Source organism: Lepidochelys kempii, chromosome 1 (genome assembly GCF_965140285.1).
Source record: "Lepidochelys kempii isolate rLepKem1 chromosome 1, rLepKem1.hap1, whole genome shotgun sequence".
NCBI lineage: Eukaryota > Metazoa > Chordata > Testudines > Cheloniidae > Lepidochelys > Lepidochelys kempii.
In genome coordinates, this window is record NC_136380.1 from 234,174,912 (window position 1) to 234,194,871 (window position 19,960).

Consider the following 19,960-nt stretch of genomic DNA (forward strand, 5'->3'; position numbering starts at 1 on the left):
TGGGTTTCTGTAATGAAAGACTAATAGGCTGGGTACAGAATACTGATCCTACGTCACATCTAGTGGTAACTGACCTAAGGGGAAATGTCTACTCTGAAGGGAGCAATGAAAAATCATCCCTTAGTACAATTAGTGTGGAGTCAATCATGTACCCTTTTACTGCAATATATAAAGGAGCATGGAAAGCAGCTTGGTGGTCTCCTGAAGAGAAGAGTCATTTCCTAGTGGTTATAGCCAGGAAAGTGTCATTCAATAGCTACCTCTTTCCCACTGACTGCCAGATCCTGACCAGGTTAGCTGACACAGTGATAAACAGCTGGGAACTGCCAGAACCTGATCCACCCATGCAGCTGACCCAAGGGAAGCCTGTGTGGGAATATAGATGGGGCCTGAAATTGTTGGTGTTACACATTTGAGAATTAGGGCCAGATCCTGCAAATAGAGTTCTAGGGTGCCAAGATGTGGATCCATTTTCAGGATCTATCCCTTCTTCAGTATACTGGCTTCTCTAAAGTCTGAAGAAGTCACAAACTAAGGCTAAGTGAATCTAGAACCCGCAGGCCATAAACACCATTTGAGCACCTACTGGTTTAAAAATAATAGTTTATGCTGACAAAGAGTTTTCATTTATAAATAATAAAGCTGAAAACCTAAAAGACTTTTTGCTTCAAGTATGTTAAATATCAGAGAAGAGAAGGCACCACAGGCTATTTCAGACTCTCTGATAAGTGATGTGAAAGCATGTGTATGTGAGTTTAGTGGTAAAGGTGCATATGGACAGAGAATTGAAGGGGTCAAAGATCAAAAAACGTTTGTTAGGAAGGATACGTACAAATCTCACCAATAGCTTGGCATTGCCACATGCAATTATTGGTGATCATCTGCACTTATATACGACTCCTAATGCTCTACGTATGAAATACCTTATGGTTATATAGAAGTTCTCCCCCCCCCCCATTAAGTATCTTGTATTTACAAAACCAATAAATACGTAAATATCGCAGCAGATACGTAATATATGCAGTATATATCACAAACTAAATTAATAGTCTGAATACCCCATAGTTACCACTGTTAGTTTTCGGAATAAATGGATCATAGAAAAACATAACAGAATAATGAACATAAGCCTTCATCCTGCAAAGATTTATGCACATGCTGAGCTGTATACACTGAATTCTCTGACAATGCAGGTTTGGAGCTATAGTGGTGTGTTTGTATTTAAATGAATATATCAAATAAAATCAGCCTTGTAAAATTCTGGTACAAATGTTATGTCAACACACCAAAGTTACTTAAACCATCTTTTACTGTGTTGACTGATGCCAGTAGCTCCAAGTCTCCAGTTGGATCTGGGAGGGCAGACCTTCGTGCATAAAGTTAAGCACATGCATAAATTTTTGTAGGCCTAGGGCCATAGGTACTGACATTTTCATCCATATCTCAATTTGTAATATTTATACATAAATGTCATTCATTATTTCCCCCCTTGCAAGCTGCAATCTCAATAGCACAAAAATCCTGGCAGCCTCACCTCTCTTCCTAGCAAATATTTAATAGCTGCCTCCTGCAGTGATATCTCCTATTACTGTGACTTTATTGTTTTTACAAAATATACTAAAGATCATTTACTAGAGTGTTTTGAAGTATCATAAATAATTAAAACTAAACTATGCTTGTCAAAATAAATAAAAAGCAGATTTTGTGATGAAGTATCCTTGATTTTCTGTTTATCGTTTTCATTTGCTTACTTACTAATATGCAAAATTTGGCACGCTGCCGCGGGTCTCAGTATGAAGTGTTCATGTTCTAAAATGTGTCTGTCTAATATACATAGATAAAGAATGAGAACAGATCTTTACGCCCGTGTGAGACCTGATGAAGTCAACGGGAGTATATGCAGATTTAGGGGTCTGCCTGCACAGGTCACATAGCACGATCAAACTACTGTCATCAATCAACACAATAAAGTTAGGTAAGTACATTTTTTGCTCGAATAGAATAGTTTCATGATAAGTTTTGCAAGGCTGATTTTATTGTGTGTGTGTATATAAATACCCACACAACACGAGATATCATGAGACTCATGACAAAACTGCAAGAATTGTCAACACTCCAATCCTGCTTTGGGATCTGTGCAGGCACATTGCTGCACCCACATGGAGCCCTGATGACAGCAGTGGTCATCTGCAGAGGTGTAGCAGTCTGCATGCACAGATCACCATACAGGCTCAGAGTCTACATCCATACAAACACATATATAGAGAGTAAAGGCAGAACTGGAAGTACCACATAGAGTTAAGATGCTGTTTTCAGTTGCTTATAACTCTGCAAAACTTTAAACATCCAGGCTGAAATTTTAGATGCTGGGTGTCTGCCTCAGGCTGATTTTTTGATTGATTGATAGACCTGTGGTTTTCAACCTTTTTTCACTTGCAGACCCTTAAAAATTTCAAATGAAGGTGCCGACGACCCCTTTGGAAACTTAGAAATAGTCTGCAGACACCAGGTTGAAAACCACTGATATACACACCTGCATTAGTGGACTGGAGATTTGGGAGGTAACTTCCTGTTTTACCTTTTATAAATCTCCGTATGTATATTGTAGATCTATTTCTAAAATTAATTTATATATATTTAAAAACATATCTAAGGAATAAATTATTAAAATTTAAGGGGATCCAGCAGACCAGTTATTTTTTAAACAGATTTCTTAACAATTTAATAAAAAACCTAATCTCCACAACTTCAAGTTGTAATGAACAGATGGATGCCAAACGTATGCACAGATGAATTTAGTGACAAATCCGTGTATCTAATTTTTATGCTTAAAACATAATACCATAGTGTCAAACATAATTCCTAGAGAATTCTAGTGCAGTGAAGTGCACTCCTCTCATTTCACTATAAAAATCACTCCGGCTCAGTGGCATCCCCATCTAAGCCGCTCTCAGTGACAGTGCTGCTCTGTGACCCCAATGTGTAGGCGCACTATTTAAAACATATACAGTAGTTGTGGCTTTTCACAAAGAGACCCAAACACCTGGTTGATCTGTAGGTTTCTAGTTGCTCACCCTTCACCAGAGAGCTCCCTGCTGACTTCAAAAGACTGGCCTTTTGCAATTGAGGAAAGACCTTTGTAACGTTTCTGTCAAGAAAAAGGATATCAGGGCTTCCCTCTCTATTGCAGAGGAGGAAGGTTAAAAAAAAATTAAATGTGATGATGGAAAGGAAAAGAAACCACATCTCTTACTGCCTTCAAACATAGTTTCTTCCTCTATCTGGCAGCAAAACAGTATAGAGTTTGGAGTCAGCTATGTTGTCTGTCACCTCGACAAGATCTGTAATGAATTTGCACATTTTACTCCAACTACTGTATATCTAATCAGAAAAAGATGTCCCCATATCCCCCCTGATCTAGCGCCAAACAGTAAAAGGTGATTCCTTATGTTAACAATTTCAGCGGAATGGCTTATTAAAACCAGATTTTAGGGTATTATAAAATGCTTAGAAGCCCTTTAAAATGTCAACCAGAATCCCCAGAGACTGTGTAAAATGTCAGCCTAGCTGAAGTGCCTGTTTTAAGCGGAATGAATTAGCAGCCTGCTGTCGGAAGTTGTTATCCAAAACAATCAGTTAAGAGGGAAAACATCAAGCTCTCTTTGTACTTTCGATATGAAAAAGGCCATTCAGAATGATCTTTGTAGATTTTTGAAGCTGATTAAAAGGCAGGTTTAATCAGGCCTACTCTAAATTTATAGACAGACCAAAACTGTTACTGCCTCTGGACCCTAGTCTAATCACATCACACACCTGTAACTAGTCTAATTCCTTTTAACCAGTATACATTTATCTTACCACCAATTTAGCCTTCTTGTCCTGTTCCTCTAACTAATCTAATCAGCTTATGCCACCCTTTTAATCAAGGGATAAAGTTGTATCAGAACCAATATGTGCTGCCTCTCAAATCAATTTAATCTCATCTTTAATTCCACCCGGCTGCTACCCTATCATAATATCACTCTAACCAAGCTAACCTTATCTTCTAATACATCTGACCAATCTAACCTCAGCATAGTCACTAGCCGTATAACTAGTCAAGCCTTTTTAACATTGCCATTATATCCAATTAAATTTCTCATGCCATTCCAAAAACCAACCTGACCTTACTCGGGCAAATATTTTCATGCTCACACTTTTAGCGCCCCCCCCCCCTTGCCTCCTATATAAAATGTATAATAGTGCAATGCTGTATCAGTAGAAAAGTGTAACATCTTAGATTTACTCACTGATAATTTCTTTTAGAAACATATGAGGGTAATTCATTGGCCTCTGTGAGCTTGATCCACAACAGGACTTAGGCACCTAAATCCCAGAATCAAGCCCCACTTGAATTCACAAAACCCCTGCTCAGCTGTCACCAAACCTGTAGGAGCCTAAAATCGTTGAGTGATTTTTTCCTGTATAAGTTGCCTAGGTGCCTGTGTTTCTGCCTCTGAGCATGCGTACTGCAGCCGTGACAGGCAACTGGATGCCTATGCCCCTGAGCGATTCACAAACTGGGGGAAGATAGGCATTCCTCTGCCTAACTCACTTGCAGGCCTGATTTGATAAGTGGCCTCAGACCTTGCTTGTCAGATTGAGCACCTATAGGCAAGCTTACATAAAATGGCAAGAGAAGGAGGACCTAGCTTATAGCCTAGTTTTTAGGTACTCACATGGGAGACGTCCAGTTCAAGTCTGCCTTCCACCTGAGAGGTAGAAAGGATTTGAGGTGGCGTTTGCTACCTCTGAGGTGAATGCCCTAACCACTGGGCTGTGGGGTATTCCAATGCGAGGCTCCCTCAGGTTCAGCTGTTGCACTGTGGATAAGTAATTTTAAAGACTCACTGGATCCTGGGTCTCCCACCTGCCAGGTAAGTACTTTAAGCACAAGGCGACAGAGTTAGTCTCCTGCTTGCTCATGTTTGTTCTCTCTCTCTAGCACAATGATTCTTTCGTTATGTAGCCACAATGGAACAGCATCAAGAGGAGAGATTGAGGAAACCCAACCTCAGGCTATCCCATAGCCTAGTGGTTAGAACATGCACCTAAAAGGTGTCAGATACTAGTTCAAATCCTTTCTCCACTTCAGGCAGAGCTGGGACTTGAACTGGGCATCTCCCACATTGCAGGTGAGTACCCTAGCCATTGGGCTAAAAGTTATGAGGAAGCTCATCTACCTCTGCCACCACCACAGTGGCTAAGAGAGGGGCTGCAGCCGAGAATCCCAAGCAGAGGGAGGCAACTCCCTGGAGCCTGGACTTAGGCACCTCTCTGAAAAAGGAGCAGGTTTTAGCCTCGGCTTTGCATCTGCCATTGGCTAGTTTATGCAAATAGCAGCCTAGCCTGCTGACTTCTGTGAATGTCATTCTAAGGTCATTCACTGAATAGAGAGCCTGGGTGCCTACTCAGGCTTTGAGGATCCCAGTGATTTTCTAGGCACCCAAAAGTTAGGCATGGCAACACTCAGCCTCCCCGTGCCTATGTTCCTTTGTGACTCTAGCCCTATGAGCCAAATTCAGTCTTCAGTTATTCCCTTTCGACTCTTCAAAGTGTCCCAGGGGTCTAATGTAGGGCAGAATTTGCCCTAAGTGTTTAAGTAAGTATAGAAGGGTCGGAAGACTGGTGCATGGGATTTACTAGCTGATATCTGTGGCAAATATGTATTGTGTGGGATACAGAGAGTGGATGGGGATATACACATACGTTCTGATGTTTCTTCTCTGATTAAGTGAATCTTCTCAGAATATCCTTGGTGTATGGATCATGCATTAGAGAGATGGGTAATATGACCGAAATATCATACTACCTACCAGTTTTTTTAAAAAGAGACATATTTTAGGATACAGGATCTTTCATCTTTAGATCATTCATTTGAACACAGCACACTAGGTTATGAATCAGATACTATGGTGAGCAGCCTCATAAAAAAAAATAGATAAATAAGAGTCAGTAAACAAAAGCTGACATCAAAAAATTTAACAAAAAGTCATCTCATGATTATTTCAGTGGCTCGTGGGAATGAGCTGGTGTTCTGTCTAGTTCCCGGAAGGCCAGTGTCTTCACACCAAAAACACCACCACAACTGGCAAGCTGAATGGGCTCTCCAGTTCATGGCTGATGCATACTGTCAGGCAGCATGGTGAACCTTGTATTGCTGTTGTCCTTGCCATAACTACAATGTGGGTACGCAGAGGGTCTAGGAACTATCAGTCAGGCCCTAAAATCTCTTTAAAATATTCAGTCAAAACCAAGGAGTTGTGCTACAGAAAATACAGTGCTCTGTTAATTGCCTTACCCAGTATCTTGCTAATGTTGGAGTTGTGCATGTCAGGGAAGGCTTGAAGGATCTTCCTTCGCTCATCTTTAGCCCACACCATGAAGGCATTCATTGGACGCTTGATATGAGGTTCATTACTTCCACGCCCTCTGGATTCCCGATAAATTCTAGATTCTGAGACACCTGCACTTCCTAAAAAGAGGGGAAAAAAATCATACCCAATTTGTGCTTTGCGTAACCTTCATCACATAGGGCACATTCAATAAACATATGTTTAAACTGCATTCACCATGCTTTTTCTTCTCCTTGGCTCATTCAGGTGTATCATATTCTTTTTTCTTGTGTCTAGTTTATAATTATATTGGTAAAGTACAGTAGGATATGGTATAAATCTGATCTGATGAAGAGCCACATTCACTTTTGCAGTCAAAAAATGTAAAGCTCTTAGCGTTCTTTTACTGCTTAATAACCTAAAAAACAACTTTTATGAATGCAGGTTTATTTGTTTTTTCTCTCATTTACAATATGTTGAATGTATTGCATTACTTGTTTCCAACCTCCTTTGTGATGAGAAGGGTGTTAATATATGGCAACATCAGGTGGGCCTTTTTTAAGCAAGTCTCTAACTAGCAAATGAACATTTGCACAGCTGCCTCTGCTTGTGCTTACATCTCCACAATAAAAAAGCAATAGCAGAGATAGAAAACAGCATTAAGCTTGCTTCATCAAATCCAAACAAGCTCCCACAGACCTAGCGTATGCATCATCTACAGATGATCAGCTCTGTAATCTGTGTGATCTCAGTTATCCAACATCTAATTATTTCCTTTTCTTTATTTTGACAATCATAAATGTGTTCTTGGTCCAGCCTTGACAAATGGAATGCATGACACAGAACGATAAAATTGCCCATGGACCTAAAACACCACAGTATGAATAATTTCTCCTGCCTTGGTTAGTGGCCACTCCCCGCTTTATCCCAGCCCTTCTCTTCCATCCCCCAAAACGGAGTTTGTGTTCTTCTGCACATACATAACTAGAAATAAGGATAAGCAATTCCTACTGACCGTCAGAATCCCCGCTCATGTTGAAATCCATCATAGCATGGCTAAACTTCCCGTCTTCATTCTGTTTTACTGCCAGCTGTTGAGTCAGGCTATCCAGTGTTGTTTTGTCCTGTATGGAGAAGATGACTGGACTTGGATCAGGAAATCCAATTGCAAAGTTCATAGGTAATTTAGAAGAATTGGGAGGGAAAGGGAATAATAAACCTGAGAAGTTTATTGGGCAAAGTCTTTAAAAACACACACACACATTTTTTTCTGGGATGGATATGATTTAAGAGTCTACTATTCCATTTTAAAATTTGGCTGATTAGGGGTAGTGATGAGTAAACCTTGTAAGGCTGTAAAATTTGGTTCAGTTAAGCACCCAAAACTTTGGATGCACGGTGCATATTTGACCTTGCTACACCCCTGAGTCGTCAAAACTGGTTTGGAAATCGAGAAGGTGCAGGCTTTCTTGCAGTATATCTGAAGCTCCATTTCTCCTCCCAGCCTAAATTCAAAATGCAGAGACATACAACATTTCTCTTAATTGTTTTTATTAGTATTTTTGGAAGCAATCTATGGAAGCAAATACTAAACTTTTTCATGTCCCAGGAAAGGTTCAGTTTCGACTCAATCTGAGTTTTGGGCAGTGGTTGGTGTTCTCATCTAGAATGCTCTGCCCCATCCCTGTCACAACTATCTATGACATGGAAGAAACGGGATCCCTGGATTGCAGCAAGACAGTATATGCTGCCAATTAAAAAAATCGATCAGGCTACAATATCTAAAGATCCTGCCAGCACTATATCCCAAGGCAGATAATTCCAACATCCTATTCAATACATCCCTTCCTCTTTTTGAATTGCTTAAATCTACCAATGCAAAGGAGTTCCATTTTCCATCTATCTGTTGTTTGTACTAAGGTATGTTCTGCATAAATATGCTATTTTTCTGGCATTAATTTGTGTACGAATAAATCTTTCTGGAAAACAATACCATATTTTCAAAATGTAGACAGTTTTCCATTTGCAAAGCTAACAAAATGTTATGGTGTCAAATTATAAGTGACTCTGGTTGAAAAAATCCTTTTGAGCTTTTTCCTGAAGGAAAATTTACCACTCTGTTGATATATGTTCCTTTCTTGATGACTGTCAGATTTCAACAAAACTAAAAAACAACATCAGATCACCTGGCAATCTGGGACCCTAGAATGATTATATGTAGCCTGATAATTCGTCATATTGTAGAAGAAAGCAGGAAAGAAAAAAAAAACAAATGGAGAGGTGATCCATAAATTTGATCTGGGGTTCAACCAAAGATTTAAACTAATGTAGCTTGTATTTGACAAGGCTTTTCTTAAAATTTAGAGATGAACCTTAGACCACACTTCTGCTTTGAACACCCCAAAGTTTTCTGTAATATTGTGTTAACTCCCTATCCCACCCCAGTGTCTTCTATCTTGGCCTACCTCTGCACTTCTGGGTTCTGGCTGCACCTGGATGCATTACTGCCAAAACAATGCAAGACAAACTGTTCTTGTGGTATTTTCAATCCAACTAGAAACAGCAGGGCCAGCCTAGCACAAGCGAGAAAGTGTTTGTGACATTTCCAGCCACATCCGATTCAGTTAGTTTGGAGAAGCTTCAAATAATCACCCAAGCCTTTCAGGTGTATAACTGAACCAAACTACTTACACTACTTAAGTTAGCCCATCACTCATTTCCAACACAATGTGAGAGTATTCAGAAAGAAAATCAGTAATAAGTTTACTTTGTTTCCCCCTGCAATGGATCTCATATCTATAATGCAAGTCAATGGTTTTCTCAAGAAACAATTTACCCTCAACTTCCTGAGACCATAATGATATAGTCCAAACCTATTTAAGGCAGAGGCCATTTAAAAAAAAAATCGCTGTCAGCCTAAAGTATCAAAAACCTCCACTGTCTTCTGATATTTGGGTATATGATGGGATATTTAAAATTCTTTTTTAGACTAAAACATGTTTTTTCCTGAATCATATTTTAACCTCTTAGAGAAACAGAGCTGAGAGCGCAAAGACCACTGACTTAACAGCTCTTCTTTATGTAGTAAATGCAGCTCTTAAAGTTGGGGGCAGTTACATTCAGAACCACATTCTACCAACATGATCTGATTCAGTCTTACAGTCATGGAATATTCTGCTGTGCAATTTACAAAGCACACACTGGGTATAGGTTGTTATCACGGTTTGACTTAACAAGTCCATCTGTCCATCTTGCAAAGAGTCTGGCATTTTGAGGTTCAGTCACATTAGATGAAGTGTGAGAGAGGAAAAATGGTCATCGGAGGACAGAAAGGAACAACAGAAGAATGCCGAGTTCTTGAGCTGTACTGTTCAGCCACGTGGCTTTGAGCTGACTCACCAGAAGGCTCAAAGGTACAAGTGATCAGAGGGAAGTCCAGACTACATTTCAGCATCAAGACAATCCCTAACCTGCCGCTACTAAAACATACAGTATAATAAAATAATTCAATTAGTAACTATAAAGTGGAAGTCGAGCTAATTCTCACAGGATGTCACTCTGAAACAGATGATGTCAAAAAGTACGCTGCGTTTTTGTCATGTCCCTTTGTGCCATGGCTTACGTTAGCCATCAGTCAGTCCAAGAGCAGGGAAAGGGAGAGGATGGCATATGGGGGCTGAGGAGGGGGAGAGAGGGAATGTGTTATTTATCTTTAATTACAATATATCAGAGCAGCCTGTAAGTCAAAAAGGGTACAGCTGTTACACTTCAGTAACAACTAGCAGCTACCGAAGCAAGGAAACACAGTTATTTCAAAGAAAAATCCAAAAGCCACCCAGTGTGGGAACAATGATTATCCAAATAAAGAGGAAAATAATCAATTAATATCTTGGCGAACTGGAGGGAGAGGCTAAATCCTGCAGTCCTTACACAGGCAAAACACCTACTGGGGCACGACAGAAGGTGGGGAATGAAAGTCACGATGTAGGATTCATAATAAGATGTGGTACCTGAATAGCACATTTCACCTAGATGCTCTCAAAGCACTTTTGAAAGTCTCATTAAAACTCAGTGCTCTGTGTGAAGTGGGCACTATTTTACTCATGCAACAGATGTGTAAATTGGGCACAGAAACTCTCCCTCCTAAGGTCATGCAGTAAACGAGGAAAAGTGGTAGACTTGAGGACAGAACACAAGTACAAAGATACTGTAGTGATAGGCACTTTTATAAAATCCTAGGCACAGGGGTCATGTTCTGACTTCCAGTCATGCAGTCTAACCACTAAACGAGCTGCAGCAGTTTTCCTCCAAACCTGACATAAAAACAAAAACAAAAAGCATAAAACAAACACGTGCAACACAAAATGATGATCACTAGAAAGGAGCTCCAGACGTGAAAAGCACAGCTAAACACAATGATCCCTTATTGTTTTACCGAAGGGGGTTACACTAGGTGGGTAGCAGTATCTCATTAGCTGGAACCCTCTCTCTTACCTTTCTCAGATGATATTTCAGTGCAAGTTGAAAATACTAATGGCCACATACAAGCAACAATGGAACAAGGGCTCTCCTCCTCCCACAAATTAACTGCAACATGCTGATAATGCCAATCCACCCTCATCTCATAAAATCTATTTAGTGACTCCAAATAGGGATACACAATGGTTTCAAGTTCACACATAAAAAGGATCCATTAATCATAGTTATTGTAATTTAGTAGCCAGTTACGAGTACTTAAAACTCCCACTGCTCCCTATCACCGCAGTAGTTGTGTAAGTACATAATAAATGATACGAAGGCTGCCAGGTGCTACAAATGATGGGCTCAGTAGCACAGGGATGAGCGCAGTTGTTACTTGCCACTGAAGGTCAGAAAGAAATGATACATCAGCGCACTTTGCATTGAGCTAGGCCCTGAACTCATTTTAGCAATTATATCATAGCTTTTTGGGGGGAGGAGGGGAGTTTCATTCTCATGATGCCCTGAAAGATTTTTGAAGGAAATAGATTGATATTCCCTAAAATACTTCAAGTAGCAAATACCATCCACGATAAGCCAGTGGTTTTCAACCTGTGGCCCACAGACCCCTGGGGGTCCACAGATTACGTCTAAGATTTCCAAAGGGGTCCACACCTCCATTTGAAATTTTTTTTAGGGTGTCTGCAAATGAAAAAAGGTTGAAAACCACTGATATAAGCAGTGAGTGAATGTCATCTGTTACAACCTGGATCAGGTAATACCAGATCTGTTGTTGGGATTCGTAGAACTCGCCCAGACCCACAGACGTGATACAAGGGATACTTGAAAAAGAGTCATTTAAAATGAGCGTCCAAGTCACATGAAAATATACAGTAGGGAAAAACCCTGCCCTGGCCCAATGTTGGATTAGGGGCTTGAGCCAGCCCCCTCTGAATCTTTCTTTTGACTTCAGTGGAATTTGGATCAAGCCCTAGAGGAGCTCATAGATTTTTTTCCATTTGTAACATCTGTGATTCTGTGACAAAATTAGTCAGAGATTGAGGGAAACTATCCTAATGGTCAGTTCAATTAGATTGTAACATAGTGTCACTGTGGGAGCAATAAAGCCCCACTGCTTGGGTCATTTAAAAGCATAATAGACAAAGCAGTAGAAAATACATTGTAAGGAGCAATCCTGCAAATAGCCCCACTCAAGAGGGCCAGAGAATTATAAAAGTGACAGACAAAATCAGAAAAATACACATGAGAAAATACTTCCACATTGGCTTAACTGGTCCTACAGAGTACAGCTAATCAGGAAGAGTTAATAGCCACAAACAGATGAGAAGTTTTTTAAGGCATTATAACCAAAGAAAGTAATCTGTTGGAGAGTCAGTGGCAGGCCTCCAAGCAATGTTCTAATTATATTTTTTAAAAGAAAGAAAGAAAAGAATATGTACACACACAGTGTCCCGAACCAAATAAAATGACTAAGCATCACAAGTCAGACTCAGTTACATGGTCAGCTGCAAAAGTTACTTGGCTCTCTGTCATGGATAGCTGTCATAACTTAACAAAACACTGATCTAAAAATGACAAGAACTTGATTGCCATCTCTCTCTCTCTCTGTCTTATATAAGAAACAAAGCATGAGGAGTCAAAACATCTGTTGAACAGACAGATGACCTTTGCCAGAATTCCTCCTACTACTTCACAGTTGTGAATCAAAACCTTGGAAGATTTGGAAAATGAAGACGCTCTGATATATTCCCCTAATCACCCTTTTCCCTTCCCCCACCTCATTTTGGCTCCGGTAAGAATGCTGAACATGCATCTGAGATTATGTGCATGCTTCCATTCTTGAATTACTCCATAATTCAGTAGGGCAATGTGAATGCTGGGCCCATGGTGACAGATCTCCCCATTGAGACATTCATTTGGCCAGGGTACTTGGCAAACACTTAGAGTATGCTGACCTCTGTTAAGGTTGTCTTTTGCCAAAAGCCTTTCTCAAATTGTGTAATTCAAGGTTAAACGTTTTACTGAAGCTGTCCACTCTTCTGTATTCAATTCCCCCTCCACCTATACCCATTTTCCTTGATATGAATATTTTCATTCAGGTTTGATATGCATACATTTTTTGTGCTCATAGGGATGCAGCCACTCTAGAGTGTCAGACACAGCTATCAAGTTCATGTTCTTCTTATTCCAAGTGAACTGACAGGACCAGACTAAGCAAAATCCTTTTGTCCAGCAGCCTGGATGAACCACAAACTTGGTCTTTATCAATGAAATTTTGATATCTTGCTTGTCAGATCTTGCACTTTAAAATCCCGAGTGCATTGACTGAGCAAATGGCCCTCTGTCTTAAGTTCCCTATATACAGTATTGAGCAGAAGAAATGGACAGGTTGCATGCCCTGATACTTTGTTAGGTGCCCCTCTGATTCTGGTCACCCAGTTGTGCCACATACTGCACTAAGGGACGAAAACACGTGGCTAATTCCTAAAGGCCAATATGGAACAAATCTGCTGGATGGCAACATTTACCAGAAAAAACTGAGGTGAGAGGCTAGTTTTCAAACCAGCCTTTGATTGTAAGGCTCCAAGGTAGAGCCCAAGGCACCCTGTTGTATAGTGGTGAGCACAAAGACTCCACTCAGTATACCACAGTTATTAATAGCTTCACATATACCACTCCATCAGCGCACATAGGAGTTTTTAAGTGCCGATCAGATCAGATTAGGCACTAGTCCATGCAAGAGGGCCTTGCAATATAAGTTCCTTTCAGCTTGGCTACAGAAAAACATTCTCTGGCTGGATAACCACACTGGAGATCTTAGTTGTCCTCTGAGAAGCCACCTTAAAATATTTTTTCTAGCCCATATAAAGAATGAGTCCTATCCCATTATCAGACATAAGTGAGAGATTTTTAAACTAACCTTTTCTCAGTCACAAAATCCCAAGTGGAGGTCCTGAGTCCACTGAAGTAATAAGCTTCGTAATAATTTGCATTTCTACATTGCCTTTCATCCAAAGTTCTTAATGGAATCTTACCCCTCCCCAGTGAGCTAGGGGAGTATAACGGATTTATCATGCTGACAGGAGAGCTCTCTCCCGTCGGAATAGAGTATCTTCACCAGACGTGCTACAGCGGCACAGCTGCATCAGTGCAGCTGTGCTGATGTAGCGCTTCTGGTGTAGACTAGCTCTCACGGAATACAGAAGCAGAGATGGGAATAGAACCTGGGAGCTTGTATGCACTGAACTGAAGGGTCAGGCCCTTAGTTCTGTATTTTACCTCCTAGAACACGCCAAATACATGTAGATGTTGTTTTTATTTATATCCAGATGCAGGCAGAAGATTTCCCATTTTAAATACTATGGGGTAAGCCCACTGGTGACATAAGGGAATGACTTTTGCATTCTTACTCCAAGAGTGAATTTGATTCTGTGTTTTTGGGAAGGAGTTTTTCTAAGTTGCTTATCATAATATCTCTCACACATTAATGAGTTCATCCTCACAACACCCTTGTGGAGTAGGGAAGTATTTATATCCCTGTTTTACAGATAGGAACCCAAGACAGAGAAGTTAAGTGACTTGCCCAAGGTCACACAGGAAGTGTGTGGCGGTACCAGGATTTGGACTCAGATCTCCTGAATCCCAATCCAGTGCCATGACCACAAGACCATACTTCCTCTGTGATTGTGAAACTGAGATTCGTGCTGGTGACATGTGTTATCAGGAAAAGCAAAATAAAATATAATAAGATCAGCTACAGATCAACTATTACAATGGACCCTGCATGTAGGGCTATAAAACTCATTAAAAGCACATGCATAAAATGATAAAATAGAGTGAGACTTTCAAATGTTGACTTAATAATTGTTAAACCCCTTCTGGCTGCACTATTTTATAGTCTTCTACTGTACTAATGAAAAGGGAAGAAACAACAAAGAAGGGTTTTAACCTTCCAATTATATAAACTCTATGGACCACCAAAGAAGATGAAAGATTATTTATAATGTCACAACAATTTATCAGTTGGGGATTTTGTTGTTGTTGCTGCATCGAAGTTAAATATGAAGAAACAACGCATTCACCACCCCCTCAGCTCTTTCACTCTTACTTATTTGAGATCTCTTTCTTGTCTATGGAATAATAATCCATTCACCAAATCTAAAAGTAGAATTAAAAGAAATAAAACAACACTCCTCATTTGAGGGGCCTTTCTGATTTTATGGTACTTGTTTTAAAACTCTTCAATTCCAGTCTCAACTGGGACTGGATGATTTGGGAAGTGGGTACAAACCCTTCGACTGCTGGTTCGCTGTTCAAACCCAATCGTTTGAACTCTTGGTTCAAAAGTGACTGAAAGTTGTTTAGTGACATATATGAAATGCCTTGGTGGTCTCGGTAAACAGGTGTCCTAGCAGCTGTTCTAGGAAAAAGTTGTCCTGATTATAAAACAGAGACGCTCTGAATTGACTGTGCAAAGTCTTAACTAGTCTCTCATCCTCAGAGGTGGACTCCAGATTGAACTAATGGGCATTAGTGGAATGGAGTATGCATGTTTACTTCCTGTGCTGCACTTGTTTGTGGATATAAGCCTTCAATTTCCAGAGCTGCCATACAGCACCTTTCACAAGCACTGAATTCACACCGTGCCTGACTTAGAGACCTTTGAAGTGAATGGAAAGACTCCCATTGATTTCAATGGCCTCTGGATCAGGCCCCCAGTGTATTTATTACTATTTCATTCCACAAACTTAAACTTCCTCAACAAATAAGGTGCTGTTTAGAAAATATTTTGCCTAAAGCACACTGTTTTAAAGACGGTCGAAAGCAGAAAATCTAAAGGAACAGGGAATTATCTTTGCAAAGTTCAAGGGGGCTTAGCGGTCCGGTATGTATTTTGGTGGTGACCTCTGTAAGTTAACAGTCAAGACTTCAAAAAAAAAGTGGAAGCCCCTTTTCTCGGAGAAGGGGTGGAGGAGAGGTAGGAAAAGGAGTGTAGGCAGCTGTTTCCTTTCTACAAAAGGTTTTGCCATGTTGATTCCAGACTGATTCTCAACCGAACACAGCAGTGATCTACTGAACTGAGACTAGGTTGGAAGTCAGGGAACCTGGTTTCTATTCCTGACTTCACAGCTGACATGCTTGGGAAAGTCACACAACCTCTCTGTGCCTCAATTTCTCCATCTGTAAAATGGAGATAAAGATACCCACCTTTGTAAAATGCTTTGAGATCTATGGGTGAAAAATGGAATATAAACACAAAGTATTAGCATTCCTCCCAGCAGAAGAGAAAGTGCCATAGCATTTGGTCTATGACGACAATGAAGGGTTAATCAGAGAAAAGGTGTGGAACACCAAAAATGAAGTGAGGTGGAAATCACAGCCCATATAGGATATCCGGAGAGGGAGGGCCTGCATCACATAAACAGAAAGTTAAGAAAGCGGACTCCACTTTGCTGGTAATTGTTTACTAAACAATGAGTGACTCAATTACTTAAAAGCATTACATATGTATATACTATTTTCTTCCAATTTTTTTCCTAGCTGTGAAAGCTGCTAAGCCGCTGCCTAACATTTCAGCAATGTTCTCTGCCCTAATAAAGAAATTCACACATTTTCCATCTAGACTATCTCCTGAGTAGAAAACTGCCAGATTTTCCAAACTGTACTTATGCCTGACTTGTTTACTCACCAGGATCAACATCGTGCTCATTCCAACAAAGAGCGGAGTTCTACACACACCAAGATGCCAGAGGCTGTTTGTAATTCAAATAAATGAATACATGCATTTTAGCACTGGCAAAAGCCTGGCAGTCCAGACTAAAGGGCCTGGTCATCCTCTCACTAACACCAGTTTAACTTCTTTGATTTTAGTGGGTGTACTCCCAATTTACACAATTGAGAGTTAGAGGAGAACGAAGCCCAGGTTCTGCTTACTCTGGCCATGATTTTATTGTGACCATAGCTGATGTTTTACTTAAAGCTCCAGCTCCTGGTGCTATCATTTTGTGAGAATCTAAGTTTTAATTAAAAAAATAAATAAAAAAGGTTTCCAGCCTTCATGGTGGTAGAGAAGAGTTTAAAATCGTGACCCTGAGAGGCTCAGAAACTGCAAGGCAAATTAAAAAACAAAACAAAACTCATGCTTTTTTTAAGCCTTGATTTTGAGATGGGGAGAGGGACTGACTCATGTGTTTTGAAAGTCTGGGGTTAGTAATGCTGAGTATGGTACAGGTAGCTTCAGGTGCAGCTTCCCCATGCTACGCTGCAAATGTTCTCTTGAACTCGATTAGGAAGGGTGATTACTCCAAGGAGTGAACAGAGAATCCAGGCTACATGCCCATTCAGACTTTGGCATCACTATAGGACCCAGGGTTCTTCCCTCACATGTTTGTGTGCTGTTCCTACTGATCTCAATGGGAATTGCACACGCACATCTGTGGGCAAAATTCGTCCCTCCCTGGTGCGTCGCTCATTTTTATTAGCTAACCCTGCCCATGCCTCCCCACCATAATGACGTATCCGAAAAACACACTATTTCCCCTTTATATACATATATGAGCTTTGAGCAGGGATGAAAAAAACCAAACCAACAAAAAGTTTGCTTTAAAATGAAAAGGAGGAATCCACGTAAAGTTTGACAAAAACCTCATCCCATAATCATGCGTGGGCACTCACTAGCTGAAAGTAGTGGCACTGTGACAAATGTAGCAAAACCAAAAGCAGACTCTATTAAAAAGAGAGAGAGAAGAAGAAGGAAAAAAGTCTTCCACTGGCCATCTGTGAAAATAAGGCATGTGGCTATTAACTGCAGAGGCTGTAAATATACGCAAACCCCAAGAAGCAAATGGGAAAAAATGGACTAAACTTTAAGCTCAAACAAATCAAAATGTTTAATGCTTAGTTAGCAATGCTGGGCAAAAACAACCTGATCTTTGCAGTTTGTGCAATGTATTTTAAATATATTAAAATGTATTTTAATTCAATTAAAAAAATAATAAAGATGCTTCAGGGGTCTTAAGACACTAGATTCAGAAGCTTTCTGAATAAATTGCCCCTTTACTGTGAATGATCCTGTTGAGATTGTTGATTGGACTTATTGAAAGGCTGACATACAGAGTGATGGATGGGCGATGACATAATACCTGCTTGCCTTGTTGTCGTGCTCTTTGAAAACTGGTTGCTCTCCGTTGATAGCATTAACAAAGAGGATTGTAATCCCTTCCACCTTACCCTGCATTCAAGAAATTTCCACTGGCAAAGAATCTCAGCAAAACAGAATTAAGAAGGTTTTTCTGGGTGTGCAGGATGGATAGGAAAAACCAGGGATCACATGTTAGCTTCTGTGTTGGAGGGTGATTTGGAGTCTCTAACAGTCCGTTGTCACAAAAAAGCCCTTCGTCCCCACATAGTATAAAAATTATAAATAGACATCTCTCTCTGCACTCTGAGAACAGAACAAAAATATTATACTATTAATCTTTTCTAGTGTTTTCCAAGCAATGAGAAATAGAGAGGACTACAAATTACAGGACACATATATTACACGTACACTGAGTTTGATGTATAAATGTACATAACGTGTCTGCGCAGTAAAGCCTTTGCTAGCCAGAAGAAATGCTACGCTATTTTTCCAGCAAAATACTACATGGGCCATTAAAATGAGCAGGGTTTAACTTTTGCAGAGCACTTTGGTACAGAATGGAAGCGCTGTACCTCTGATTAATTTCCAGTGGTTTCCTTCAGCTTAGAAAACAAGAACAATTTAACTGCCCCCAATTCCTGCCTTCCCTTGCTTTTCTATATCCACAGCCTGCTCACTATGGGCCCTATCCAAAGCCCTTTCAGGTCAATGGAAAAACTCTCACTGGCTTCCGTGTGCTTTGGATCTGCCCCCCCTTTGGGAACTCCAGCTCCAATTTAGCCTTTAGGAAGAACAATACATTATTTAAATCAAAAACTCAACTGAAAAAAAATTAAAATCCCATTTTATAGCAGCTTTTCCCCATGCCTTCAGTGAAGTGAGCTCCAGTTTTCTGTTTCTCAAAGAGCAGCATCTGGTAGCTCAGGATTCACAATAATGCACTTCGTCCCCTCCCCTTAGGGGAAAGGGTAGGCTGGATTCACTTCAGCTCAGCAGACCACTGCAGTTCCTTAAGAGTTAACTCTGCTGGCCCCATCCATCAGGCAAGCAGTGAGGCATCAGGAAAGAATGATGGATGTAAAATTATTACAGGGCTGCCACCCGATACACTTAGTGCCATTTGTAACTAACACTGGAACTGACACACGTTTTTCATTATTAAACATCCACATTAAGTCAACATTGGTCACTGTCATTTCATGTTTGGCACTCTGTTAAAGGGAAGGGGGGGATGGGGGTGGAGGAAGGGAGTGAGGAGGAGGATGGGAGATGGGGTGGGTGGAAATGAGAGGAAAGGCATCCTGGACCTACTGTTCCAAAAGCATGAGCAATAAAACAGGCTTCTGCTTACAATGCTGGAATAAATATTGTTACAAATAGCTCTTTAGTTACAACCCAGCAGACAAGTACATGTCAAAGCCTTTTAGAAGATGTACTCTCAGCAATAAGTGAGGGAACTGGTATCATAGGTTAAGAAACACTTACAGTTGGTTAGTGTGGGTGTGCGCACGAGTGCTGCTTGCGTATTTATAGGTGTGCACAGCATTAGTATGTCTATTTAATGGAGCATACCTGAACACATATGAATGTGTATTTGTGGAGCTGTTTCCATGCACACCTGTGTGTGTTTACAGATATGCGAGTATGTAATGTGTGTTTACTTGTTTATAGGTTCTGGGTGTATATACAAATTTCTGGCTAGCTTTTTCTGGTGGAGCATACACATCTGTTGTATGCACACACGTGTTGTGTATTTGTATATGAGTGCATTGTGCGTTTGTATGCATGCACACACATGCCAGTACCTGTGGTTGTGTACCCTCAATGTGTAGAAGAATGTGAGGTTTTGGGCTGAATAAGTAGATCATAGTCCACTTTCTGATGCTGCCCACTGCAGTGTTTGGTCTGGATGAAAATCTGCACTGTTTGAGCTACATGTATAAAAGGTAATATTGTTTATGTAGAG

At 40.4% G+C, this 19,960-nt stretch overlaps 1 protein-coding gene across 5 annotated transcripts in view; it reads right to left on the minus strand.

Annotated features, from left to right (window-relative positions):
• Positions 1 to 19,960, minus strand: part of SOX5 (SRY-box transcription factor 5) — a 547,425-nt gene that overhangs the window by 9,541 nt on the left and 517,924 nt on the right. For all 5 annotated transcript variants that reach the window (XM_073318355.1, XM_078849539.1, XM_078849535.1 and 2 more), the window contains exons 12-13: positions 7,390 to 7,498; positions 6,341 to 6,514 (exon numbers count right to left, since the gene is read on the minus strand). In XM_073318355.1, the coding sequence (XP_073174456.1) occupies positions 6,341 to 6,514; positions 7,390 to 7,498 (283 nt within the window). The remainder of the gene's footprint in view (positions 1 to 6,340; positions 6,515 to 7,389; positions 7,499 to 19,960) is intronic.